General features: G+C 53.5%; 1 protein-coding gene across 10 annotated transcripts in view; it reads right to left on the bottom strand.

The window, feature by feature from the left end:
* The window catches only part of CAMK2G (calcium/calmodulin dependent protein kinase II gamma), a 63042-nt gene extending 42972 nt beyond the window's left edge, over positions 1-20070 (bottom strand). For 9 of the 10 annotated variants that reach the window (XM_025395872.1, XM_025395878.1, XM_025395876.1 and 6 more), the window contains exons 1-3: positions 19882-20070; positions 18475-18569; positions 6075-6134 (exon numbers count right to left, since the gene is read on the bottom strand). In XM_025395872.1, coding sequence (XP_025251657.1) covers positions 6075-6134; positions 18475-18569; positions 19882-19946 — 220 coding nt within the window. In that variant the 5' untranslated portion in view covers positions 19947-20070. The remainder of the gene's footprint in view (positions 1-6074; positions 6135-18474; positions 18570-19881) is intronic. The other variant, XM_025395877.1, reaches the window with a different exon arrangement.
* Between the last annotated feature and the right edge of the window lie 368 nt (positions 20071-20438).

The following is a 20438-nucleotide window of genomic DNA, read 5'->3' as shown; positions in this document are numbered from 1 at the left end:
GGCTGAGGTGCTTCCCTTTGTCCCCTCCCCATGAAGCAAGATCATTCAGAAAGCAAAATATACAACCCAGCCGGCGCAGTCCCGAGGCACTGACCTATAGCCCTCTTGTTCTCCTCCCTTGATGACTGAGGACTGCGAAGCCTGCCAGGGCTGGAGCCAGGGCCTTAAGACTGTTTCCGCCTCCCATTACCTACACTACCTGATCTGATCTAGTGACTCAACCCCCAAAATCCCATCCCAATCTCAGTATTTCTGCGAACAGGATCAAAGGCAGGTGATACTTCCAATATTCTTCCTCCTTAAAACATTCTCTCCTGGGTAAACAAGATGCTTCCCTAGGCCTGTAGATGACAGAGGGGGCTTTTAGGACAGGAGGAAGGAGCCAGCACCAGGCCCCTGCCTTCCTCCCATAAAAACTAGCCTGGGCACACTCCATATACACTCCATCAAGTGCTCTAGAAGTCCTGCCACTGCCTCCGTCCCACTCACTTGCGCACCTCTGGTCTAGGCCGGTGCCTCACGCTGAGTCTCGCTGCAGCTGCTGCTCCCTCGCTTCCAAAAGGACTTTCCACTTAATTAAAAATTTGCTATTAAAAAGCATTAAAGTGTGTAACACAAATAATCTCCTGGAAATCAGCTGTCCCAGAAGCTACAGACCAGCTCCATTAGGGAGGTGACTAACAGCAGCAGCATGGGGAGCTAACGGGACAGCAGGTGTGATGCTGACAATCATCTCAGAGAAGTGGAGCCGCTCAGCTCTGCCTGGGCCTGGCGCTGAGCCCTCCCTCAGCCAGAGCCCCACCCCATGCCCAGCATCACCCCATGCCCCACACCACCCTGCCCCCACCCAGCACAGCAAGGCCAAGAACAGGGCAAGAAGTGCAGGCACCCAGGCCTCTGCCTAGACATGGAGTCATTGGCGTCTGCCCTTCTCCAGGAAGGCCACACACAGAGCCCAGGTGGGAGGAAGCCGGGGAAGGGAATTAGAAGAGAGGAGCAGCAAAGGAAGACTAATCCTTCCAGGCCACCCAGCGGAGAGAACAGCTTTGATGTGTGCCCCAGAGCAAGGCGCCCGCCAAGACAAGGAGGGATAGAGGAAGCCGTATCTGAATAAGACTGCTATCGATATTTTTTTAATTTGTAAAGAAATTAACAGGGCACTGAAGACAAGAGGAGAAATGACTGTGCCATTCTAAATGCCTACTTAGCAACAGCAGATTCATTCTTTCTTTTTTTTTAAGAGTCAGGGTCTCACTATGTTGCCCAGGCTGGGCTAGAGATCCTGGTCTTGAGCCATCTCCTGTCTCAGCCTCCTGAGAGGCTGCGACTACAGCTGTGAGCTACTGCACCCCATTAGATTCTGATAATAACAATCTAAATCTAAGAACTAACACTTAGTTGAGCTGTCCCTGTGTGCCGGTGTTGTTCCATGGGCTCCACGTGCATTACTGTATTGAACCCTCACATCAACTGCGCAGGGTAGCTACTTACATATAAATAACCCCATCTGATAGGAGAGGAAACCGAGGCTCCATAAGAAACCTGCCCAAAATCACACAAAGCGGCGGAACCTGGACTTGAATCCAAGACAAACCAACATCAAGATTCCTGATATTGCAGAGTTGCTTGGGAGTCACCTTCTCAAACTCTTAGGCAAAGGAACTCTAATCTGTCCCCCCTACCCCTGGCCATTCTGACTGGCTTGACAATGTCCACTGGGCAGCTACCCTGGAGCAGGCGAGGCTGTACATGCTACGAATGTGGCCGTGAAGAAGAGGAGCCGGCCCTGCCACCTGGAGCTGCCAGGCGAAGAGGGAAGACAGGCTTTAAACCAGCAATTACCCAAATGCGTAACTAAGCACAACTGTGTCATGCTGTGAGGCAGGAGCAGAGGGACTATGGATGCGTAGAATAAAATAATCTGACACCCAGCCTGTTCCAGAGTAAAGACAGAGCATGAAGGCCAACAAGGGCCAGGCCACGTCCATCGACAAGACGTGGGGAAAGGAGTATAAAAGCATTTACTGCATTTCAGCAACAAACCTAATTGCTGTTCTTTAAAAACCATAAAAGACAGAACAGGCCAAAACACCTACAAACCTTTACTTGATATTTCATGTCTTCAAGGACTGAGATAGCCACAACCCAAATGTTGTGGCTATTTCCAATTCTTTAAAAACCACCCAACAATATGCCACATTTTAACTAACAAATCTTTCTCCAAAAAGCACTGAAAAAGTGTTGCTGTTAAAAATATCTGCAGCAATAACACAGTGGGAAGGAGGTCCTGTTGCCATGGGGGCTTGTGGGGGACTGAGCTGCCCCCCAAGAGTTTGCTGTGGCAGGGCTCCCCCCACCCCCACCCTGGGGGCAGGGATGTAGGAACTGCACAGTCATGATTCAATGTTTCTTTCTTTTTATTTGCAACTGTTTCTTTGCTACACTTACTGTTAGCTGAATGGGTACTAGGCTCAAGGGTAAACGGTCAAGCTTGAAAAACTTGTGAACTGAGTCGAGGCTGGGGGTCTTGAAGAGATCACTTCTAGGGGCTGGAATCTCCGTTTTCATCATCTCCCTCCTAGCCTCCTTTCCTGGCTGAACCCTTTCATAACAACTCCACAAAGGGACCCAGATAACAAAACAGAGGCAGGCACAGAGGAGTTAAATAACTTGCCAGAGGTCACAGCTACTAATTAGCAAATCCCAGATTCAACCCCCAAATCTGGATGCGACTCCAAAGCTGCAAACATTGGCTTCTCCAAGTGTAGACCAGCATGCGGACCAGTAGCATGAGCATCAGCTGGAGACTCAAGTTCTACCCCAGACCCCCTGAATTGGAATCTGAATTTTAACATGATCCCTGGTGAGTCATAAGCACATAAAAGTTTGAGAAGTGCTGCTCTAAACCACGATGCTAGACTATGATCAAAACTGCTGGGGCAGCTCAGCACGAAGGAAGACAGAGTCTATTCATTACAGGGCTTGAGAGCAGGGAGCAGGCAGATCACAGGTAGAACAGAGTTCATTCAGACCTCAGACTTCACACCAGCGTCTCCTCCACTCAGCTCCCCACTGCTGGCCACACTCCCAGCACTGTTTGGAGTTCGGCAGTGTGCCTTCCACCCAACAGGCATTTTGTTGTTTGTTTGTTTGTTTTTAATTAATAAACTTTATTTTCAAAGCAGTTTTAGGTTCACAGCAAAATTGAGCGGAAAGTACAGGGTGTTCCCAAATACCCAAGAGAGAGCGTTCCCAAATACCCCATGTCCCCCCACCACACACAGCCTCCCCTACCATCAACACCTCCCACTGGAGTGGTAGATTTGTTACCATCTATGAACCCACATTGACTCATCATCACCTATAAGTCCAGAGTTTACATCAGGGTTCACCACTCTTCCAACAGGCTTTTAACTCCTGGGACAGAACATCTAGCTATTAAGGGGAAACAGCATGGCTGGCCCCTAGCACCAAATGCCCCATCTGAATTCAGTGCCTCCGAGTCTGACCGCAGCCGGGGCTGACCACGTGCTCTCTGCTCTAGCTTCCTCGACTGTGCACTGCTCTTGGGCTGGCCCGTTTGTTTCCCTTTGGGATGGAGTTCAAGAGGCCAGAGCCAAAAGGGTCACAGTTCTGAAGGGCAGCGCAGTGGAGAGAGGAGAGGAATAGTGAATTAGGGGCACAAAATTGCCTCCTCTCCTGCCACAAGCCAGGTCCAGATCCATGGCAACCGCAGCCTCCTGGACCTGCAGCTCCGCCACATCTCCAAGAGCCCTGGTTCCCACCGGATGCTGGAGCTCCCAGGACACAGTCCTGACTCCCACTTCCCTCTGCCCACCCTCAACCCCAGAATCGGTCCTCGGACCAACCTCCTTAGGACCTGGGAGCAGTCATGAAATGGAAGCACAGTTCTAGGAAAACATAGTGACTGTGCCCGACCTGGCCTCTGAGCAGACGGCCAGGATAGATGGTCTCCGCCTGCCTCCATTCTGAGCCCAGGGCAGATGGTGAAAGGAAACGGCTACCAAATGAAGTGAAGTCTAAGAGGTAAAAAGGTATGTATTTAATTCTAGAAATAAATAAAAAGACGCCTAGGGCTTTTTTCTGCTAGAATTCTATTTTGTCCTTCCTGTTAATTTCTCAATTGTCTTCATTATACCCTGACCCGTCCGTGGTCAACCCACCTTCGTCGCGGGTGATGCGGACGTGGTTCTGCCTCCCGCATCATTGACCCCTAGCTGCTGTTCTCCTGCCTACATGAGGTCAGATTATCACTGCTGTACCAGTTGGTCACAAGGAGCATAAAAGAAAGGAAGTTACCTTCCTCAGATATTGAGACCCAGGTCTGGAACATCAAAATGCTTCTGGGCTTATGGGTGGCTTTAGTCACGGGCATGCTTTTTCTTCCTGTTCTGGAACTTCTAGGTCAGAGGTCACAAGCTTGCAAGGCCTGCAGGGGCCCAAGTGGGCAATGCAAATGTGAGCTCATAGTGGGTGACAAGGACAGTGGCCAGCGGGCTGCAGGGGCAGTCACTGCTCCCCACAGCTCCTTCTCGCCATGCAAGGTGGGGACTCAGCAGAGCTGAGCCTTCTGACTGGAAAGGCAAGGGAATAGATTTTTTTTCTTCAAAATGTGAAATCTCATTTTTAAATATTGGCAAATAATAAAAATATTTTTAGACCACTGAGCCGGCCAAGCAAAACATGCCTGAATCCATGACTGCTGTTCTAGGTGTTACCCTCTGTGGGCCCTCTCCTACCCAGGGCAACACGTCAGTCCCCAGTGCGCTATTTTCAGGTAAAGGCCTAACCTCAGAGACCACCTAGGAGCTCCAGTAGTTCTGAGGCCAGGAACCCACCAGCTGAGAGGTGCTGGCTCTGCAGAACACACTGCATCAGGCAGAGCTGATCGCCACGAGCCACGCCAATCTGCTTCGGGTGTAATCCAAGCTGCTGATTGCCATCCACAAAGCCCTGCACAGCTGACGTTCTGACTACCTCAGAGCTGCTCCTCTCCCAGAGGGCTAGAGCAGGACCTCAGCCTTTCCCTGACAGAGCTCACTTTGAGTGTTCTAGCCCGAGACCTAGGAAGCCAGGGGCTGGGTAGCTCTGAAGGAAGCATTAGGCTTCAGCAAGTCACCTCACAGCCCTGGCCGCCAACAGAGCAGAGCAGGCGGCCTCCGGGGCACGGTGGGAGCCCCGATATTTAGGCCATGCCTGAGGAGCACAGAACACGTGTTGTCTTTTGTGATGACTCAGGGCTTTTAGGGAAAACCTAGGAGATGCTCCTTGCTCTGCCTCAAGTCAACACTGGGGCTTCTGCTCAGACACTGCAGCCAGCCCAGTTTCTGTCCCTTCTGCAAGGAGCACCAAATCAGGGCCAACGCTTTTGGCAAAGACGGTTTCAGCTGAACAAAGTAAAACTGAGCCAGAGTGGGTTGAGGCAGGCAAACATCCTCAGGCTTTAGCACAACCAACAATGTTCTCTTGTCCCCCAAGTCAGGGTGGGAGCAGGGAGAAATCCTCTTTTTTCTCCTTCCCCATCTGAGTGGTTCCTGCCATCCCTTCTCCAGAGAAGCCAGGCGAGGGGGCAGCTTGCTTTCCTGGCTCTGGGGAATACAAATGGGAGCACCATGGAAACCCCCAGAGTGTGCAGGACACTGCAGCAGGAACAAAACTCTTTCAGGTCCACAAACAAAATCCTGACCCTTTCATGAGGGCTGTGGATGGCCCCTGGTGAGGGATGCTGGCAGGCTAGGAGCCCGGAACCTCACACGCTGAGGACCCTGGACCTCAGCCCAAAGACAGAAGGAGAAAGGGAAGAAATAGCGTCTGAAACCTATTCTGATGCCTCACACCCCAGCCCTGAGAAGGTGCCGCAGTGATGCAGATACTCAGGTCTCTAAACTAGAATGCCCCAGAATTCTGAGACACAGTTGCTATCCTGCTCATGTAAAAACAGACACCAGGTGAAGGTCCACAGACAGAGGTGATCCCACACACAAAAGCAGTGGATATCTGTTCTCCCTGCTTCTACAAAATACCCACAAAATGCTCCATGACCAGGCACTCACCGATGTTTGGATGTTTCAGAAGTCGACATATCCGAGCCTCACGTTCTAGTTTCTGGTGATCTAAAAGCAGAAGAGAAACAATAAAAGCCATCAACCATCCATTCTCCTTGTGGTCACCTTGTTACTCATATTCCTTCAGTTCTTAGGTACTAACTATGCACTTGTAATGATTTGCTGAAGTAATGCAGCAAGTCATGGCAATCCTGGAGACAGCTTCTTTTCCTTTCATTTTAGGTCTCACTCTGTCCCTCAGGCAGGAGTGTAGTGGCATGATCGCAGCCTCAAACTCCTGGGCTCAAGTGATCCTCCTACCTCAGCTCCTGAATAGCTGGAACTATAGGTGACAGCCACCAGGCCTGGGCCAGATAGTTGTGACCACCTTTTCCAGATGAGGAAATGAGCCAGTGAGCAGCAGAGCTGGGATTTGAATCCAGGTCTTCAACTAAAACTCTGGCGCTCTTTCCACCACAACAGGGTTTCAGTGGCCTAGGGTGTCCAGAATCTCTTTTATTTTTTTCTTTTTGAGACAGAGTCTCATTCTGTTGCCCAGGCTGGGGTGCAGTGATGCCATCTCAGCTCACTGCAACCTTCGCCCCCTGGGTTCAAGCAATTCTCCTGCCTCAGCCTCCCAAGTAGCTGGGATTACAGGCACACACCACCATGCCTGGATAATTTCTATACTTTTAGTAGAGACGGAGTTTCACCATGTTGGCCAGGTTGGTCTCGAACTCCTGACCTCAGGTGATCTACCCGCCTCGGCCTCCCAAAATGTTGGGATTACAGGCATGAGCCACCGCACCTGGCCCAGAATCTCTTTCTTGTTAAGAATACTAATAATAGCTAAGTTATACTGAGCACCTAATACATACTTGGCACTGGCTAGGGGTTTTGCATATATTCTCTACATAGTCCTGATGGCAAGCCTGAAACATAATGATGCTGATAATAAAGAGGTTGATGATCAAGATAATGATGACTTAAAATAATAATAGCTAACATTTATTGAGAGCTTACTTCTACACCAGGCAGCTGCCTCTTTTAATTTATCCTCATAACAACTCTAGGAGGTTGGCATTAGTATGATGCCCATTTTATAGAAAGAGAAACCAGGACACAAATCCTGCTTCTCCCCAGGGTCCTCTTGGCCACCACTGCTGTGAGCTTTGACCTCTTCACATTCAGACGCCAGGATTACTCGGTTTTGGTGGAATAACCAGAAATCCACAAGTCCCCAGATCCAAGTGAGCTGCGTGGGTCAATTCCTTCCACAGGAAGGCAGAGCTCCAGTACGTGGGAAGAGAGGATGCTACTCACAGCACGGAGGCCTCACAGCCCTCCCCCACTGTCCTTCCCTCTTTCTACTTGCTGAAATCCTGCCAAAAGTCACCTCCTTCATGAAGTCTTCCCTGCTCCTCTCGGTAGACTGTGACTTCTCCCTCCTACTCCACCCCCCCAATTTCCCAATGCATTTCTCACGATTCTCACATCATATATTACATCAGTTATCTTTCAGTTGCAAGCTCTTCGAAGGGCGGGGGTACCTTTCCGGGTAGTGCTTTCTAGAGTTCTTTCTGTAAACAGGGGCTTAATAAGGGTTCACCAATAACCACAGTAGTAGCCATAACAATCGCTTACTGAGCATTGACTACGTATCAGGCAGAGGCATGGATTACCATATTTCATACCTACAGAAACTCTGTGAAGTAGGGATCTGATTAGCTCCATTATATTACTGAGGAAACAGGTTTAAAAAGAGAGTAATCTGCCTAAGGTAACACGGACAGGCAGTGATGCAGGTGATCTGAACCTAGAACCCTCTTTCTCCACCCCTGTACTATTATGGCCAGATAAAGAATGGTGAGAGTTGAGTTAAGACTCCAGGCTTTGGAGGGGGTCCAAAAGGAAGAGAGTCCAGTTCACCCCGAATTATCCAGGCCCGGGCACGCGCCTCCACATCCATAGCTGCCAAGCTATTCCTGTCTCCCTGCCTCTACCCTAAACAGCAAAAAGCCTCTGTAAATCTTCCCATGGCCCGCACAATGATCCCATCAGGTGAATGCTATGATTGTCCACATTTCCAGATGATGAAAGAAACGGAGGCCCAGGGAAGTTAAGTAACTTGCCCAAGATCCCACAGCAGGAAAGAGATAGAACTGAGATTCAAACCCAGGCCTGTCAGTTTGAGATAATGTAGGGATTATGGACTAGAAGAAATTCACATTTATTGTTTCACTAACCAAACCCAGCTTTGTCCTAAACTTTCCCTCTAGCAACAGCTCTACTTTGTGGAAGGAGGTGGGGACAGACAGAGATTAGTTCCTACTGCCCAGCTAATCCGTCCCAGCTGCCCAAAGATCTGGGTCAGACCTTCCTTCCTGTCCCTGGGTTCAGCATGATCACCGACCAGGATGCAGCCAGGAGAACCCCAAGTAACTCCCAACTCCCAGATCACCTGGCATCCCCTGGTCCCAGGCACAGGGATGTGGCCAGTGACCTCCAGAAGCAGGCACTCAAGGAGACTGTAACAGCCTCGCCTGGTGGCTGCGGGGCTTGCTTCTTCCAGATCTGGCAGGATGTTGACATGACCCCACCTTCCTTCCATCCCTGGACTTGAGATGGAGCTACCAAGCTAGCCAGCCCCAAAGCTACACACCCACAGCCCTCTCTCTGGGCACACATCTCACCACCCTCCAGTCCATAACTCTCGAGCTTGGTTGCCTGGGCAGGTGCAGGAGAACAGCATCTTGCAATGCGGAGGTGGCAGCTGAGGGAAGGCCCAGAAGATTAATGTTTATCTCCTTCCTTAAGTCTCTTACTAGCTAATGGTTACAGTCCCACAACAGCAACAGCACTAAAAATAAGGGCACTCTGATTTACCGGTGACTTCAAGTGGAGAGAAGACACAAAGACTCAGGCTCCCAACTCCTCAAAGGAGCTGCCCAGCATCCAGAGGGTCCTTGTTGGCCTCTTAGTTCAGCCTTAACTCCAAGGAGCTGAGCCCTGTGTTCCCGGCAAGGCCCAGGTCTTCTCTGAACCCCAGGACTGCACCTTGATCCTCATTCTGATTCTAAGCTGTGGAGTATGGCAATTAACAACACATCGGTTTTGGAGTCAGACAGCCCTGGACTGAGCTCAACACTGCCACATCTGGCAAGCTATTAAACCCACCCGAGCTTCATTCATTCCTTCAAGAAATATTTATCGGCCGGGCGCCGTGGCTCAAGCCTGTAATCCCAGCACGTTGGGAGGCCGAGACGGGCGGATCACGAGGTCAGGAGATCGAGACCATCCTGGCTAACAGGATGAAACCCCGTCTCTACTAAAAGATACAAAAAACTAGCCGGGCGTGGTGGCGGGCGCCTGTAGTCCCAGCTACTCCGGAGGCTGAGGCAGGAGAATGGCGTGGACCCGGGAGGCAGAGCTTGCAGTGAGCCGAGATCTGGCCACTGCACTCCAGCCTGGGCGACAGAGCTAGACTCCGTCTCAAAAAAAAAAAAAAAGAAATATTTATCATGGCTGGTCACGGTAGGTCAATCCCAGTACTTTGGGAGGCCAAGGTGGGTGGATCACTTGAGGTCAGGAGTTCAAGACCAGCCTGGCCAACATGGTAAAACCCCATCTCTACTAAAAATACAAAATTTAGCCAGACATCCTCACTGGAACCCAGGAGGTGGAGGCTGTAGTGAGCCAAGATTGGGCCACTGCACTCCAGCTTGGGTGACAGAGCGAGACTTTGTCTCAAAAAAAAAAAAAGAAATATTTACTGAGGCCTACTATATGACAGGCAGTATTCGAGATGCTAGGAAGACAGTGGTGAACAAAACAGACAAAAATCCCTGCCCTCATGGAGCTGACACTCTAGTGGATTGTATGTGGGGGAGGGACAGACAATAAGAAAACTCAATGGCACATTAGATGTCACAGCAAGTGCTGCGTAGAAAAAGCAGAGAAAGCGGGGAGTGTAGATTTAAGTAGGGCAGTCCAGGAAAGCCTCAGTAAGGAGGTGACATTTGATTAGGACCCAAAGGAGGTGAGACAGTGAGCCAGGCACCTTATCCTGGGAAAGAGGTTCCTCACTTCTTTTTTTTTAAGACTGAGTCTCGCTCTGTCGCCCAGACTAGAGTGCAGTGGCACGATCTCGGCTCACTACAAGCTCCGCCTCCCGGGTTCACGCCATTCTCCTGCCTCAGCCTCCCGAGTAGCTGGGACTACAGGCACCCACCACTATGCCTGGCTAATTTTTTTGTATTTTTTAGTAGAGACGGGGTTTCACCGTGTTAGCTAGGATGGTCTCCATCTTCTGACCTCGTGATCCGCCCGCCTCAGCCTCCCAAAGTGCTGGGATTATAGGCCTGAGCCACTGTGTCCAGCCAAGAGGCTCCTCACTTCTAAAATGGAGCCAGCAAGATCTGAGGTTTAACTGAGGTGGTACAGGTCAAGAGTTTTGCATAAGGTCTGGCATATAGCTCCTTTCCAAGGGCCCAGTGAGAAGCTTGACAGGGTCTCCTGGGCTGGGCCTGTGGCCACAGCTATCACCAGAGACACTGTGAATGGGACCCACTGTCCCAGGCAGATACAGGGTCTGCAACACAGCAACTAAGCCCTCCTGCCTGGCTTCTGGGCTCCCCACATGGTCCTCCATTGCAGTCCTGGGGGTGGAGTGTCCTTCCCTGTTTTGGTGGGGCCCACCAGTGTCTACAGTCTGCAGGTGACAGGCAGCAACAGGGGCTCCTCAGAGAGAGGGGAACACCGCAGGATGTGCCACTGTCTGCTTCCCTCCTCTTCCTCGCAGCCGTGGCGCCCTGCCATCCACAAGCTCTCCTCAATGAACAGAGGTTTCTGCCTGCCACGCTCTCCCCGTTCCTGCCGCCATGCACTGCCCGGCCACCACCCAGCCTCTCCAGCTGTTGTCTCCTATCTCTTCCCCTGACACTTCCTGTCCTGTAGTCACCTCCAGGGCTGCCCCACAGCTGCAAAAAAGCAGAGGGTCCACCCCAGCAGCAGCGGTAGCAGAGGGGTTCCAGGATGGAGTAGTGGTTTCTAGATCATCTTTCCCAATGGCAAGGGCATCCCAGCTGGACGCAGCATCCCCAACCCCAAAAAGGGCGAGGCCACTGAATGGGCTTGGTCTATAGTGGGAGGGCCCTGGCTCAGTATCCCAAGGTGCTGCAAAGGTCTCCCTGGAGACACCCCTCCTTCCAGTGACCACTACGGAGATGCTCAGACCTTCCAAGGTGGACCCTCCTCCACCCACCTTTCTACCAGGCTCATCCCCGCCCCTCCCACAGCCCAGCCCCCCCTTCCTGTTTGACAACAGCCACTTCCCGCTTTTGCACAGGGCCACTTCCTGCCTGCCTGTGTGCTACTGCCATGGAGAGACCCACCCCTGCCGGCCTTCAGCCCAGCTCCAACCACAGCCCTCTGCAGGTTTTCCCCATCATGAGCAGAGGTAGCAACAGGAGCAGAAAGCAGAAGCGGCTCCAGCCCTTCCCCAGCAGCCTGCCCAGGCCAGAGTGGTCTGAGCCCAGGCCAGAGCTAGGCCCTGGGAAACAAGGATCCTAGAAACCCAGCCTCTCCCGCCTTCTGCCCAAGTGCTTCAGGACTTGGTCCAAGGCTCCACGATTCACAGGAAGGGTAGCAAGAAGTGACCAGATGCACCGAGCGATGCAGAAAAGAGGAAGCAGATAGGGGGTGATAGCGTGCAGCCAAGGGGTGCACCAAGCCTGCCCTTGAACCACCTCCCCCTCTGGCCTGAAGACAGAAGCCTACTCCAATGCCCTTTCCTTCCTCTGCCAGGTCAGGGGACCAGGGAGGGTTGGCCACAGACTCTCCATGGCCCTCTCAGAGACGGGCCTGCTTGACTTAGAGACATTTTCCTAAAAAAAAAAAAAAAACCACACAAATGACAGCACTAAGATCCTGCTGCCACCTAAACATACAACCCTCTGTACGTGGGAAAGGATGCACATTCCTACTCTGACTGAGGGCTCTCCCAAGTTCCAATCTCAAAGGCATTCTTAATTTTGCAAACGGTATTTTGCAGGTCTGTGCCTGTGACCCCAAACATGGATGTGAGAAGCTTCCTGCAGCCCCACTGATTTCAGGGCTTGATGGGAGGCAGCCTCACTTGCTGCCCTCCTGAGTGCCCCTCATCTTCTTTCCAAGCAACAGAGGCTCCCGTCTGGCCCCCTTGGGGTCACTCTGAGCAGAAACAAGGACACGGCAGGGATTTGGTGTCATAATCCACCTTCCCCAGCTGCTTATGCACAGCCCTGGGCCTGGGGCACTGACCAGTGGGATTCCCAAGCCACGATCCCACCGACCTCATCCTGACACTGCGATGCCACATCCCTCCCTCTTTGAATCTCACTCTAAAGGTGCAAAGAGTCTCCAATTAAAAGCAAAGTCCATCCACCACGCAAGAGCAGGACCACGGCTTCTAATGCCCTCACCCGTGTACACCTGGTGACTAGCTGGGGGATGTGATACAGAGGGACAGGGCCTGAAATGTGCCCATGTGAACCCCCAAGGCTCTGTGCATGTACCCAGCATCCTCCCCTTATCTTCAGTCCTTACGCAGTTTTAACTTGGTGACACAAAGACCTGAGCCCCACTTTGGCCTCTGGATCTCAAGGCAAGGGAAGCTCTAAGGAGGGAGAGAGGCTCCAAAAAATGCCCTACAGCGAAAAGGCCCTAAATCAGCTTTGACGGAGAAAATCCCCAAGGGGTCACTAGCAAGCCCCAAGAAGGCAAGGCTCTGCCTGGGGACACTCTGGCTGCTCTCAAGGGCCAGAAAAGGGTCAGCCATCGTGTTCTCCATGGCCCCCGGCAGGGCTCCTGGTGCCTGCAGCCTTTGCCCACTGTTTTGGTGACATTTCCTTCATGGTAACCAGCCCCAAGTAAAACATCCCAGGAAGCAGCCCCTAAAAATAGCTCCTCCCAGGGCAGCAGCAAGCAGGGGGGAGGGGAAAGAAAGGGAGGAGAAAAGAGGGGAGCAGATGGGAAGCTGCGGCTGCTGCTGATAGGGCCCAGGAAGCGGAGATGGTGTTGGGGAGGAGTGGCTGGAAATCTCCCCACCGCACAGCCCAGAGAGGTGGGTACAGATGGGAATGGGGCCTCAGCCAGCAACGAGGAGGGATTTGCTCCACCAGGCTTGGAGCTTGGGGCTTAGATGGAGAGGTGTGAGGTGATATGCCAAGATTCATCACAGGAACAAAGTATCCAGAACCTGTGTTTTAAAGAAAGGCGCCAAGGAGTGGGTGGAGGCCACACGGACTAAGGATGCTGGGTCTGAGCCCTGGCAAAGTCACAGGCACCTGCAGTGCAAAAAAAAAAAAGACCCCAGACAAAGCTTTTGCGCCTTGGTTTCCCCAGCAGTCCTGCGGCAGATCTGTCTGGCCATGGGGAGATGACAAAGGGGCTCTGCAGAGAGGCATTCAAGAGGTGCAAAGTGCCCATGTCCTCCTGTCACCACCCTTTTGGCACCCATGGGATCAGGCCCTTGTTGGTCTGCCAAAGCTGTTCAGAGAGCAGCAAGCATAGAGATGGGAGCAGGAATGGTCACACACAGCCTCCCCTTCCCTGTCTCCAGCCTCAGCAGAGAATGGGGTCAGCCACTCACCTCTAGGGTTTCAGCACAGCTTCTAACAAGGGTATGGTGACAAGGGACCAGAGGAAGCAGCAGGAAGAAGGCAGGGGCATCCCTGATGGGACAGGGTAACCTTCCCACCTCCATCCCCACACCGTGACACAGCACCCCAAGTCACTCTGAGAAGGCAGGTGGGAGGGGAGGGGGACAGGCCAGTGTTGTGTGCGCTAAGGCCCCCAGCTCAACGTGACCATGTGACAAAAGCCGCCCGGCAGAAGCCTTCGCACAGAAGGACCTGCAGTCGGCTTCCATCCCTTCAGGAGAGAAGGTAGAGGCGTTCCATCACCGATATCAGGATGCCCATTTTTCTGTTTACAGAAATTGGCCTGTTTTACCCTCAGGGGGAAGGCATGGTTTTGCACACAGCCTCCTTAAATGCTTCCTCGAGGCCGGTGTTCCAGTGCTGTGTGGATTTCTCTTCCTTCTCCTACTCCCTGCATTGCTGCTTCCTCCTCCCTTCTCTTCCCCTCACTTCACCCAGATCCTTAACAGGAAAGTCTCACTGGGAGATACCACAGGGGACACAAATGTCATGGGGGCTACTCAGGCCAACACTAAGGGGGCGGGGATTCTCAGCTGGCACCATCCAGGGGATCCCATTTCAGTCCCCAGGGCCAGCTGGACCCAGAAAGGGACAGCCTTTACCCTTCTGGTGGCCAACATGCCACAACCCAGCTTGCCGCAGCCTCAGACACAGACACCCCAATCCGGAGGCCCAGAACGAGGCCCCTAATCACAGAACAGCCCATGTGCACAGATGGCCACATAGCAACAGACACACAATCTGGAGAAGGCTGGGCCAAGGTGTGTCTGTTGAATTCCAGAGGGCATGGCAAGAGCAACTGTTGTTGCAGATTTTAGGTGGCATCTCTTAAAGAGTGGCTCATGCTTCACCTGCATGAAATTCACTGGAGCATGTGTTAAAAATGCAGATTCTGCAGCCCCACCCTAGACTTTCTAAAGCAGAATCTCTGTGGCTAAAGTTCGGAAATCTGCATTTTTAAAACCAGTACTCAGGGTGATCCTTATGCACAATAAATTCAAAATCACTACTTGGAAGAGATCTCAACAGTGGCCCTATAGTGCCATTAGTGACAAGGAAGGAGGAATCATCAGCTAAATGTCTGCCTACATCTCCCACTCTGCCTTATGCCCCAAGTACAGGTCTTTATCCTCATCTGTCCTCTCTTCCAGCAGCCGTATCAGGTCTGCAGCCTGGCTCCCTGCATCAGAAAGGGAGGACCCAAGCCTGTAGCAGGGTACAAGGACTCTGGCAACTTGACTCTGAGTTTCCTGGGAGCCAAAGCCAAAAGGCAACCACGACTGGTTACATAGTCCTCTTGACCCACTCATTTAATGCGTATGTGGCCGGCATAAGTCAGGCACTTCGCTAGGGCCTGTCCATGAAGAAGTAAAGAAACACATAAGGACCCTTCCCTCACCTCCCAGGTCCTCACAAAGAGGAAAGCTTTTGCTTACATTTAGCTTCAAAAGAAATTTCTTCACATGGAATGTACAGATTAAATAAATATGTTAAAGTATTATAACAGATTTCATAACACCATTTCCAATAGCATCTCTTAGTAAGGCCAAGGGCATTACCCCAGTATCCATCTCAGTGAAAGCAACTGGAATCCAGATAAATGGTACATACACAGAAGTTTCTTCTGATGCTGATTGTTCTAGGGATAAATCCTAAACAACGTAGAAGAAAGGACCATTTGCCCTTCAACTGTAGCAATATGGGGGAAATACTTTGGATATAAGCAAAGAGAGCAGGATATAAAATGTTATGCTCCGCGAGGTGAAAATCTGTATGCATATGAATAAAGATAAGAAGGGAATATGAAGATTTAAAAATAAAAAAAGACATAAGGGCTCAGGCTCCTTGAGGGGGGTGCTCTTAAATCTTAAAATAACGACTTATCATTGCCATCACCTGGCCCACTAGCTCCTGCATCCAAGCCTATTTTAAATGCCTCCTTCGGCCTAGTGGAGCTAAGCTTGGAACCATGGGCTCCCTTAAGAACCCAGCTCCACTCCTATCACGGTTCTGAAGCAAACGGAGTGACGTTATGTGACTTTCAGTGACTTTATGTAGACAGGCCCGCAGACAAAGACAGTGCTCAATGCATATCCGCATGAACTCCCCACCCTACAACCTAGCCGCCAATGTGGGCCTCTGAGACCATAGAGACAAGACACAACAGCCCAAAAGAAGGCTTCCTGTCTCAATTGAACCCCCTAGAAGACCAGGTGATCCCTCTCCCTGCCTCCCAGCCACCTCACCGAGGATGCCAAGAAGAAACAGCTCTATACCCTCTATCTTTTCAGTTTGTAGCCCAGAGAATCACAAACAAGAAAGATAGCAGGCAGGAAGACCCAGTGAACACAGCAAGCCCCTTCAGACCTTCATAGATGACCCTGGTGGGCCCACGACATTCCCAGACACAGAAATCCAACACCTGCGGAGCCCTAAACAGACAGCGACGAGTGAAACCCAGCCCCAGTGCCTGCACCTTTATAAAATATACAGTGTAAACTGAGAGTCTGCAGGGAAGCCATGGCCCTCACTCCCTAACCCCATGGGCACCAGCCCATGGCTACCCTGGCCCAGTTCTCTCCAGGAGCTCACATCCCCCATGCCCACACCTATAGTCCAGCTCCACCTTGTTCCCTCCATCTCCAACACAGCCCCTTTCCACTCTCCCACCTCCACACAGTACTGGCTGGCACTTACACATTCTGACCCCTCTGGCTGGCATCTGTGCCTATCATCTGTGCCTCTGTCCCAAAGTCAACCTGGCACATGAAGCCACACAACAGAGCCCAGTCTTGGCATATCCATCTTGGGAGAGGGGGAGTTTCTGTCTGAAGCATATACTTTTACACAAGAATCCTCTTCTTGAGGAGGGGGGGAAATCAAAGAGAAATCAAACCTCATCCAGTTTGGCCAGGGAAAGATACCCGTTGGGAAAGATGGGACAAGGTTGAAAGGAGGTGAGGAAGGGAAAGCGATGCTATCACACAGGTCATGGAAGTTCAGGCAGGTAGGGAAGGAGTAGGAAATGAAAGCCCCAGTCAGGCAGCTGCAGGAAGTCACCACATCACCTTTCCTCACATCCCAGAATTCGGCTCCCAGCCGTCTCTCCTTCCCTTACCCCTGGGTCAGAGGACACTGGTGAGATGAGGATAGCAAAGCATTGCGTCATCAACTGGAGACACCAGACACCAGCCCCGTTTCTGATGCACCAGGGTTCTGCTGTGTGGGTATGAGAGGTATCCAGCCTCAAGCCATCGTTCCTGCCTGCACCTTCCATCCTTGGCCAGAGGATGTCTGCCAGAGATCCCAGCCCCTGTTGTCCCCCCCACCCCTACTCCAGGGAAGGAGGGCATCTGACTGCCCACATATCTCTATGGCAACCATCCTCAGACTCAAGGTACCCAGAGAAAAAGAAAACAAACAAGTCCAACTTTATAGGCAATACACACGAACAGCAAGAGGTGGAGCTGGATGGGAGTCAGAAATTAGTGCTCTACTAGGGGGATGGAGAGAGAGTCCCCAGCCAGGTGGTGGACAAGGCCCTGCTAAACAGGTCCCAGAACAACTGCCAACATGATAGAAGCCCAATGTCATCTCCGTGAAATTGTAGAGCTTCTCTGAGCATTTGGGACATCTATTACGTCTCTTATCCCAGAGAAACCCGGGTCATTATTGGCCAAGGCCCATGTCTTCCCCAGGGCATGTGTCCTGGCTCCTAATACATTTATGGCATCCTACTGCCCAGCCCTAATTCCATTCTCTGAGTCTCACAACCTTTGTTCCCCAACTGCACCCTGCAGCCCTCCAAGATCTGACCTCTGTACTCACCAGACCTGTTTACAGAGCACTTCACACAATGCTGGGTCTACACCTATCAGATGAGGTGAGTTTGGCAAGCACCCAATAGGAGGTTCAGAGAGTGTAGGTTCAAGGTGTGAAAGACAGGCCCTGACCCTCCTAGCCTCAGGAACTTGGGAGGATCTCGCAAGTGAGGCCCCATAAGCCTTGGCCTTTATGCTCCTCAGACTTGGAGGCAGTGCAGTTCCTGCCCAAACCAGGCCTTTGGGATTTCTAGACCATGAGGCATCACCCTCCACCCAGGACAGACTACATCTGCTGCTGCACCATCAACTTTGTAATTTGATCAAAAAAGCAATCAAGTTCATCTGGCAGAATTTGTTCCTAAGAAGCCCTCGCCAGTAGCAGCCTCCCCTGATGTTTACAGATTCCCTTCCCTTGGGAGTCTGTTCTGCCGCCTGGTGGGCAGGGGAGGCTGGCTTTGTCAGAGCTGCTCACTTACTGCATTTCCATCCTAAGTCACCACTGGGGCACAGGGACCAGGAAAGGCCTGCAGTAGCCACCACTGCCCCAAAGGGAGAGGGCTCCAAATGCCCCAAATTAAGAGCTCCCATTCCGTACCACCCACTACCCCCATATCCTCCACCTCCCTGAAGACCGAACTCCCTCGAGCCTTTGGGGGCCACTGCAGCTACCTGCATCTCTTCCTTCATTCTTTTGTACCTGGGCACTTCCAGTCCCCCATGCAACTCCTTTTCTGGCTTCAGCCTGACACAAAGTCCAACCAGTCTGAAATTCCAACTCCTCTCCAAGTGCTAAAACGCACAACCCCCAATTTCTGGGGCTTCTTCAGAAGAAACCATAGCCCCTGGAGGCATCCTCAGGAAGAGGTCAAGACAGGGAACACTCACCCCGGGCAGACAACTTCTTGGTATTGATGATTTTTGCTGCATACTCCTGCGTGGAGGTTTTCTTCACACACCTGCGGACCACAGAGAAAGCACCCCTGGAGGGAGAAGGGGGAAAGAACTGGGACACGGAGCAGGGCAGAGTGACATAGACACACTTCAAGTCTGGGGACGATGATGCTCCCACCACCAGACCTCTAGTCACACGCACACACACCGGGGCTGCGACCACCACTATCCAACGTGAGGCAGAAGGACGCGGCCACCGCAGGTCACTGAACAGATGTGGGTGGTGTGCCGCGCTCCCACCCCCTCATCCAGTCCCTGGGCAAGGCAACAGCCTCCACCTCAGGCTGCACATCAGGAGCGGTGGGCGACGCTGAGAACACACACCTGCTGCATCTCAGACAGCCCTGCGGTCCCGGCCAAGAGAACCAGGGCAGAAGGGAGCAGACAGACCCTGCCCTTCTCTCACCAGGAACAGTTGAGGGTTGGAGAAGGAGAGATTAAAAAGAGGGTATCATCCCCTGAAAGAGAAATCTCCCTCAACCATGGGGCAAAGTGAGGCTCAACCCCCCCTCTCCTCTCCCACAGCCGGCTTCATCTCACTGCATCCCGGCTCAACTGACAGCAAGGGAAAAGAGGACACAGTCAGACATCAAGAACTCCCCTTCCCATGTTATTTTCCTTGACGTCCCCCCCCAATGGGAGCTCGCACTCTCAGCTCTGGAAACGTCTAGGGGGGCGGGCGGGGCGGGGGCTGCAGTGGCCGGGCTCGATGCCGCGGGTGGGGGTGGGGGGCCGGGGCTGCTGCAGCGGCCAGCTCAGTGCGGAGGGGAGGGGGATGCTGCGGCTGCGGCGCGGCTCCCGGGACCACTGCAGGGATGGGGGGAGGGGACGGGGGGGCCGCAGCACTGCCCAGCCGAGGGGCTGGGAGCCTGGAGCGGCACTCGCGGGGGGCGGGGCCGGGCGCCAAACAGCCCCCCCCACGCCCGGGCTCCGCAGCGGGGCTAGGGCTGCAGGGCCGGCGAGGGTCCTGAGTGCGAGGCGCGTGGGACCTGGGTTCAGGGTGCGGAGTGAGCAACCTGGCAGCGTTGGGAGGTGGTCGGGAGCGGGGCGCATGAAGGGTGCGGAGGGGCGGGGCTGGAGGGCACCCGGGAAAGGTCCGGGGGCTGCGGTGTCCGCGGCGGCGCGCGGGGAGCAGCGGCCCCGCCAGCTGCTGCAGGGCGCCAAGGGGGATGCAGGGCAGGGCGCGGGGGGCGCGGGGCCCAGAGGCAGCAGGCGGGAAAGGCGGGGGTGGGGCGGCCGAGGGGGCGCCGCAGCGGCCGGTGCAGGGCCGGGGGGCGGGGCGAGAAGCCGCATAGCGCCCGGGCGGCAGGGCAGGCGGGGACCGCGGCGGGCTGGCCGTACTTGCCAAGCTCCTCGAAGAGCTGGTAGTCGTCGGTGAAGCGGGTGCAGGTGGCGGTGGTGGCCATGCTGGCGGGCGGGCGGACGCGGCGGTGCAGCCCGCGCCGACGTCGGTGCACAGTCACCGCCGCCCGGCCGAGGGAGCAAGAGGAGGAGACGGGGCTGAGCCCGGCAGCACCGCGAGACTTTACCGGGGAGAGCGAGGGAGGGAGGGACACCCCCGCGCCGCCCGCCCGCCCCGCCCCGCCCCCAGCCCCGCCGGCCCCCGGCCCGCCCCCGGGGAGGGGCCTCCCGCCGCCGGCCCCGCCCCGCCCCGGAGCCGCCGGCGCTGGGCCAGGCGCGCTGGGTAGCCGAGGGGAGGGGGTGCCTGATCCGGTCCACCCGTCCGGGCAGACCGAGCTGGAAGGTTCGCGACTTATGGGCTTGTCCCGGGACGGACCCCGCGCAGGCTCGGGAATGTGCATGCGAGGGTGCGTGTGTTAGGAGTGTAGGGGTCTGGACCACTGAGCTCTCTGGACGGGACCCACACGCGGGTCCCGAGCCCCCAACCGGGCTCCTAG

The sequence above is a fragment of the Theropithecus gelada genome, chromosome 9, assembly GCF_003255815.1.
Source record: "Theropithecus gelada isolate Dixy chromosome 9, Tgel_1.0, whole genome shotgun sequence".
In the NCBI taxonomy this organism is placed as follows: Eukaryota; Metazoa; Chordata; class Mammalia; order Primates; family Cercopithecidae; genus Theropithecus; species Theropithecus gelada.
Note: the sequence above shows the minus strand (reverse complement) of the source record. Positions and strands in the feature narration are given on the sequence as shown.